Raw genomic sequence first — 7359 nt, 5'->3', positions numbered from 1 at the left:
TGACCCCCGTGACACACCAGGTGCACAGTAGGTGACAGTACAGGTTTATAGAAAAGGAATGCCTGAGACATGTGGCCCCTGCCATCAAGGTCACTGACCAGTGGGGGGGGGGGGGGGGCGCAAGGCCCGGGAACAGATGCCATCCAACTGTCACAGCAAGTGCCTCTCAGAAGTCTGCCTCAAAGACCTAGGGAGGCCAGGGAGGCAACCACAATACTGCCACTTTGGAGAGCTTGGGCTCAGAGGCCTGGATGGGAATCCTGGCTCTACTGCTCCGGGCTGGGGGCCTAGGGTGAGTGGTCTGTCCTCTGAACCTAAAGGAAGGGACAGCACCTGAGCAACAGGGATGCTGAGAATGGAATGAGGCCAGCTCCATCCATGCTTGCACATGAAAGAGGCTCAGTAAGCCACAACCAGGATTAGAAGGCTCCTACTATGTGTCCTGCCAGATCTATGCTTTATCCATAGAGACACTCTAGGGAGTTCTAAGGTTTTTTTTTTTTTTTTTTTTTTTTTTTTTTTGCCGTGCTGGGGATTGAACCCAGGGCCTTGTGCTTGCGAGGCAAGCACTCTACCAACTGAGCTATCTCCCCAGTCCTATTTTCTTATTTTTGTATCTCATTTTGTTTCACCACAACTTTAGGGACAGGAATCATCATCCCTGATTTTTGAAGGCGGGAGCAGGAACTTCAAGACAGATAGGTAAAGCACCTTGCTCAGCAGGAAAGACAAGGCTCCGAGGACAGTGCTGTTCTTTACCCGGTAAAAGTAAGGCCCAGGGAGGAAAAGTTGTTGCCCGAGGTCACCCAGCAGGCCAGGGACAGACCCTGGTCCCCTAGACTGCTCTCCTTCACCACCCCCGGCTGTCCCTCCCCATTCCCAGCCTTCCCCCGCGGGTGGGGAGTTTCCGTCCAGGTGCCCATTGGGTCACCATAACCACAGCAGACACCATGCAGCCCGGGTCCCACGCCCTGGCCGGGCGATCGCCGCTCCTCGCTGCCTCAGTGGCCATCCGTCCAGCCGGCATCGCCGCGGCGGCGCGGGCAGAGCCAGGGACGGCAGGGTCGCCGCGGGGCGGGGCGGCGTGGTGACTCAGCCGCCCGGGCCGAGGCTGCCGAGCCGGTCCGACCGGCCGCCGCGAGCGCGCCGGGGCGGCGGGGGTGCCGGGAAGGGAGGCCGAGCCGGCGACAGAGCGTGGCCCGGGCGGGAAGTGGGCACGGGCGGCTCCGCAGCAGGCGGCGGCGACGAGGATGGGAGCCGGGCGCCCCTGCTGCCCGCAGCGTCTGGAGCCCCGCTGACGCCGGCCGCGGCGACCCGCGCGGGAGCGACATGTGTCTGCGCCTGGGTGAGCGCGGGGGGCGGCGCGGGAGGCTCTGTAGTGGGGGCCCGAACCCGGGGTCTGGGCCACTGCTCCGCCTGCCACTCACTTTGTGGCCTAGGGCACTTTTCTTTCTGGACTTGTTTCCCCAGCAGGGCGATGGAGGAAGGAGGGCTGCTGGGTGTGTTCTCCATGTGGCCATAGCACCTCGGGCCCCTTGCCCCCACTTTCCTTTCTTGCTGAATGGCACGAATGCCCCCAGGACACCCTGGTGGCAGAAGATGCTGGAGACAGTGGCCGGCACCTCAACAGAAGGGAGAGCAGAGGGAGGGAATGCAGGGCCCGGTGCTCTCACTTCATACCCGCCGGTCCCCCACCACGCTTGGAGGGAACCGCTGTGACAAACAATTACCACAGAGGAGAGGACTGTGTGCCCTCTCTCCCTGCTCCGGGGGCACTGCGATGCTGCTCTTAGGCAGTCCTGGGAAGTCCCCGCAAGAGACCTTGTGAGCCTCATTTTTCCCTCATCTGTAAAGTCAGATAGTAGCACCCACCTCCTAGATGTCTATGAAAATAAACTTAGCTCCAAGCGTGAAGTGTTAACACTGTGGCCTAACACATTGCTCAATGCTCCCAGGATGGTAACTTAGAAATAAAGCCAGGAATTGCCCTGAGACTCTCAGTCCAGGGCTCCAGGCGCAGTCCCAAGCTGGCACTGTGCCTCTTGTTTGACCAAGGTCTTCGTCCTGGGATGCTGTTGTTATTGAGCCCAGCCCTGAGCTGGGTGGTGTCTGGCTGCCAGGTAGGTGGGTGGATGGGGTAAGGTGCAGCAGGCCCCTGCAGTGAAGCTGCCATGCCCCTTTCTGTTAGGCTAGCCATTCTTCTTCACCTGGCCATTCCAGTTTCACAGTACCCATCCAGTCCATCCTCTGTCCTTTGCTTCCTAGACCTGGTCCAGCCCCAGAGAACTCTACAGGCTCCAGGGGCTCAGAGGCCAGCTAGACCTCCACCCCCATCCTGTCATCTACATGGGGAATCTGGAGCCAAGAGGTGGGAGGGGCAGTGCTAGGTTACAGAGTCTGACTGAATGGCCCCTGCCTCCCTGTTCCCTGGGTGGGATTGCCTTTTTGCACAGGATCCCAAACACAACCAGCCTAGTGGTTGCTTTTTCCTTTTGTCTTTTTCTTTCTTTCTCTCTTTTCTTTCTTTCTTTTTTTTTTTTTTTTTTTTTTTTGTTTTAGCTGTAGAGTTCCCGTATGTAAAATGTGATCGACCTTTCTGTCACAGATGGGGAGACTGAGGTTTAGGAAGGAACTCAAAGTTAGATCCCACTAGGAGCACCTAAGGGAAGGGCTGTTTAGTTCTGGGACTTGACCACAGTCTTCTGGTCTCACAGAGCTGGCTAGAGTGAGGGGACCTGCAGGGCCAGGGAACCAGCATGGTGTGTGTCATTGAGGGCAGGGCCAGGAGCCATGGAGAACATTGCAGAGAGCACCTCTGGAATAGCCTGAGCTATCTGAGGAGGAGGGCTTCCTGTTCCTGGGATGTGATGATCGGAGCTGAGCAGCCATTTGGCCGCTCAAAGAGAATTCAGCATTTGGTCCCAGCCTCCCGGCTTGCCCTGGCCCTGCCTACTGCTGCCTTGTGCTAAGAACTTGCTTTTCCCAGTACCCCCAGAGTTTGCACTTTCCATCCATCTCACAGATCTCCTTCCTCTCTGAGAGACCAAAGTTCTTTTTCCCATTTTACAGATTGTCGAAATGGAAACTCAGGGGCTTTAGTTAGTTGCCCCGAGTCACTTGGCTCTAGGGAGTGCAGTTCATCAGTTGTGTTGAGTATCTACTGTGTGCCAGGCCCTCTCTACCAAACTGAATACTGAGCAAGTCCTGATCACTGCCCAGTGGCCCCTGGGCTCCATGGATCCTGGACAGTGACTGTGGTAGCCCAGAGCCTGGCACAGTGAATGAGAGGTCAATGGAAGGATCAAAGGGCTGAAGTTAGAGACCTGAGCTACAGGCCTGCTGCTCCTGATCTTAAGTACTAACCAAGATGACTACCCTTTACTGAGTACCACCTGGGTGCTTTTCCAGCCTTATAGTCCAAGGACTCACAAGGAATCATGAACCTCTATTACAGATGGGGAAACTGAGGCTCAGGGATGACAAGGTACTGGCCCCAAGTCATCCAGAAATAGTGAAATATCTTTCACTCCAGGGCTAGGTTTCCTCCTCTGCCTGACAGAGTGAGCCTCACCCTGGTCTCTGATATGGTTGTCACCCCACAGGTGGCTTGAGTGTGGGTGACTTCCGGAAGGTGCTAATGAAGACGGGCCTGGTGCTGGTGGTGCTGGGTCATGTCAGCTTCATCATCGCCGCTGTGCTGCATGGCACCGTGCTGCGCTATGTTGCTGCCCCCCGCGATGCTGTGGCTCTGCAGTACTGCGTGGTCAACATCCTCTCTGTCACTTCTGCCATTGTGGTATCACCAGACTGGGAGGGTGACAGGTGGGAGGGAGGGATTTGCAAGGTTTTTGAGGAGTCTCCACCACAGCCTGGAGGGATAAGCAGGTAGCCCAAACGTGCTATGCCACTTACCAAGTCACTCAAACTTTCTTTGCCTCATATTTCTCATCTATAAAATGGGGGTGGTAAGCGTGTCCTCTTCATAGGGTCCTGGTGAGTTTGGAATAAGATCATTCACATGAACTGCTTAGTGTACTATGCCCGGCACATGGTTGTGTGCACTAGCATGAACTAGCATGACTATTACCATTGAGAAATATTCAAAGTACCCTTGGACAGAAAGAAGTAACAGCAGGTCAGTTTGGGGGGATTCAGGAGGACCTCACAGAGGTGGAGGCCTCTGAGCTGGGTTTTGATGGATGTATAGGAGTTCACAGATGGACTGCAATAAACAACCCAGGTACATGGCCTGCTGGGACTGGCAGGTAGGAAAGGAAGCCGGGATGGCATTCCACGTACAGAACACAAAAACGTGGAGATGGGAGTGGCTAAGATCTGTTCTGGAGACACTGAGAAAACCATTCTGGCAGGAGCTTATCATTAGACCGGATCTATAACAACTCAATAAATGGTAGCTCTGTTATGACCGGAGGATAGCCCCTGTTTGAGGAATGTACAAATGAAGCAGCCTGGTGGCCTCAGATTTATTAAGCTCTTCCGGGCCTGTCAGCAGAAGCACCTGCGACCTTGGAGGAGTGTCTACACATCAGTGTGTGGGTTCCATCATGCCACTCCTGGCCTAGGGACCTCTCTAAGCCTGTTCTCTGTCTAAAAATAAAGTGCAGGCAGCCTGCTGGCCTGAATGCCTGGTGGACAAGGCCCAAGCAAATCAGAAGCGCTCATCAAGTGGGACAGGCTGGGCTGTGCGGATGTGGGCAGTGTCCTTGGAATTAGGGCTCTTGTGAAGAAGGCGGAGTAGGGGGTAATGGGCCCAGGATTGGGAGGGCCCCCAGGGACAGGCTCTGGGCTGGACTACTTCTCCTTTGCCCTCATTTCCTCAGTTAATCCTCACCAATCCCAGCAACCCAGGGCCATTATCATCTCCATTTTACAGAGGAGGAAACCAAGACTCAGGGGTTCACCTCTTCTGCTGATACAAAGATGCCAAACCAAATTGAACCTCCCTGGTTCAAAGTCAGGGTCCTTTCTGTGAACTCATCCTGCAGAGTGGGGCTTAGCACAGAGAGGTTGGAGCACTTAGTTGTGGTTACACAGTGAATTAAAGCCATTGCTGGACGCCATGGTACTCTGCTTATTACACTGGGGGAACATAAGGAGGAAGATGGACTGAATGGAGCCCCAAAGATCCAGAGGGCAGCTGTTGGGGTGGACAATGCACAGGCTGTCCTGCTCTAGGGTTAGCAAGCCTGCACAAGGAAGGATCTGCACAGTACAGGGAGCAGGGAGGGTGCTCCTGGCATTGGGTGTCGGGTGAGCATCAGCAGCCTTTGTGTGAGTGTCCATATCCTGGGCAATGAGGGAGGACAGAGGCCCAGGGTGGGGCTGAGAAGCTGACAGCTGGGGCCAGGTCACTGAGAGCCTGGAATAATTTTAAATACTATTAGGGATTTTGAATTTTATGCCATAAAGTGTCCTGGTCTGTTTCAATGTAATCACATTGGTTTTAATTCCTTGCCAGTTGAGTTACTTAGTCTCTTCCAAATCTCTTCCATTTCAGGGAGATACATCACAGGTGGCTTAGCACGCCAGGGCATGCCCCTGCAGGTCCCTGGTGGAGACTCATGTGTGCAGGACGTGGGGAGTCATGCAAGGCTGTAGGCAGGTGTGACTGCGTGTTAGAAGCATCACTCCAGGGCTGGACCGCGGAGGAAATACCTCTGCGGATGGAGGCAGTGAGACCAAAGCTAAGCACAAGACAAGGGGGTGGAGGTTTGGAGAGAGCTGGGGTGACGTTGGTGGCATCTTTATCCAAGAATGGTCCTGACTCCCCCTGCTGTCCTCCAGCATGGGGTCAGAGCTGACTTGAGCCCCCCCACCCCCAGGTCATTGCCTCGGGCATCGCAGCCATCGTGTTGTCACGCTACCTCCCCAGCAGCCCCCTGGTATGTGGCACCTCCTGGGATGGGGCTGTAGGGTAGGGTGTGGGGCTGACTATCATGGAAACCAGAGCTGCCCATGGAGGCCAAGCCTGACGTCTACTGACCGATGGCTTCCCCCATCCAGCGCTGGACAGTGTTTAGCTCGAGCGTGGCCTGTGCTCTTCTCTCTTTGACCTGTGCCCTTGGCCTCTTGGCCTCGATCGCTGTGACCTTTGCCACCCAGGGCCAGGCACTGCTGGCTACCTGCACTTTTGGGAGCCCTGAATTACTGGCACTTGCACCCGACTGTCCCTTCGACCCCACCCGAATTTACGTGAGTGCCTCAGCCTGGGATGGGGCACCCAGGCCCTCGCCAGGGATGGGAATGGTTCTTGGGACACACCCAGTCATCTTTGTCCCCTCTCCCCTGCAGAGCTCTAGCCTGTGCCTCTGGGGCATCTCACTGGTGCTCTGTGTAGCAGAGACTGTGTTTGCTGTGCGCTGCACCCAGCTGGCCCACCAGGTGCTGGAACTGAGGCCCTGGTGGGGGAAAAGCATCCACCACGTGGTAAGGCCCCTCTGTACCCCTGACTTCCCATGTGTTCTGGGAGTTCCTGCTGGGGGGCCCAGGGTGGTCTGTCCCACCCCTTTGTATGGAGTGTCTCCAAAGAGAAGCTTGAAGGCTCAGAGAGACCAGATCTCCCAGCTAAGTCACACAGCTGACAGTATCTGGCTGTCCCAGGATCCAGGACAAATCCTGAGGGAGGGTAAGGGGCATCTGGGTTTGAATAAGGGATGCTCTAGGGGTCTGTCCTTGCTCTTGCATGGGATGACGATGCTCCTTTGCCCTCCAGAGAGCCTCCCCACCCTTCCTCCTGCCATTTCTGTGGTGTCCTGGAGGAGGGGACCCCAGCCCTAACCCAGTAGGCCCACCAGTGACCTGTGTCTCCATAGAGCCCGGAGCCCATGGAGGGCCATGACCTGCTGAGCTGCACCAGCTCTGTGCCCCTGACCCTCTGAGAGCCGATGCCTCGCAGGAGTCCCACGGCCACTGGGGGCCTGCAACCAAGCCTGAACTGTGGCCAGTGCCCAGATGGCCATCAAGGCCCAGAGGGCTCCAGGATTCCCAGAGCCCACCCTTGGGGACAACGGAGAGGGCTTCCACCTCCTGCCCTGGCCACCCAACCCATTGCACTGAAACGAGACTTTATTCTGAAGTTATTAAAAAGAACAGAGATGCTCCGTGTGGCTGCATGCAGGAGGGGACAGGGGTCAGCCAGGGGGCCTGTGCTTCTTTCCCACGCAGGACACTGTGGAAAGACTCTTCCCGTGTGTGTATGTGTGTGTGTATGTGTGTGTGTGTGTGTGTGTGTGTGTGTGTGTGTGAAAAAAAGAGAGAGAGAGAATACAGAAGGGTGGATCTGTGGCCTGCGTGTCTTGTGTCCATCCAAGGGCTCAAAGGTAGTCAGGATTCATGGGA

At 55.8% G+C, this 7359-nt stretch overlaps 1 protein-coding gene across 2 annotated transcripts; it reads left to right on the top strand.

Annotated features, from left to right (window-relative positions):
* Positions 1–984: 984 nt before the first annotated feature.
* On the top strand, positions 985–7255 carry TMEM54 (transmembrane protein 54). Of its 2 annotated transcripts, none has more exons than XM_079131908.1 (6): positions 985–1345; positions 3603–3796; positions 5844–5903; positions 6124–6213; positions 6313–6447; positions 6834–7255. In XM_079131908.1, the coding sequence occupies exons 1-6, from the start codon at positions 1330–1332 to the stop codon at positions 6897–6899; spliced, it is 561 nt and encodes a 186-aa protein (XP_078988034.1). In that variant the 5' UTR covers positions 985–1329; the 3' UTR covers positions 6900–7255. The 2 variants fall into 2 exon arrangements, with proteins under 2 accessions (XP_078988034.1, XP_078988033.1); XM_079131907.1 differs by having other exon boundaries at positions 1015–1345; positions 6025–6213.
* The last annotated feature ends 104 nt before the right edge of the window (positions 7256–7359 follow it).

The sequence above is a fragment of the Sciurus vulgaris genome (assembly GCF_902686455.1).
Source record: "Sciurus vulgaris genome assembly, chromosome: 1".
NCBI lineage: Eukaryota > Metazoa > Chordata > Mammalia > Rodentia > Sciuridae > Sciurus > Sciurus vulgaris.
Note: the sequence above shows the minus strand (reverse complement) of the source record. Positions and strands in the feature narration are given on the sequence as shown.

Coding starts and splice junctions, on each gene's coding strand:
- TMEM54 (XM_079131907.1), top strand. Junction 5,904..6,024: donor ACCTCCCCAGCAGCCCCCTG/GTATGTGGCACC, acceptor TCCCCCATCCAG/CGCTGGACAGTGTTTAGCTC. Junction 6,448..6,833: donor GGAAAAGCATCCACCACGTG/GTAAGGCCCCTC, acceptor GTGTCTCCATAG/AGCCCGGAGCCCATGGAGGG.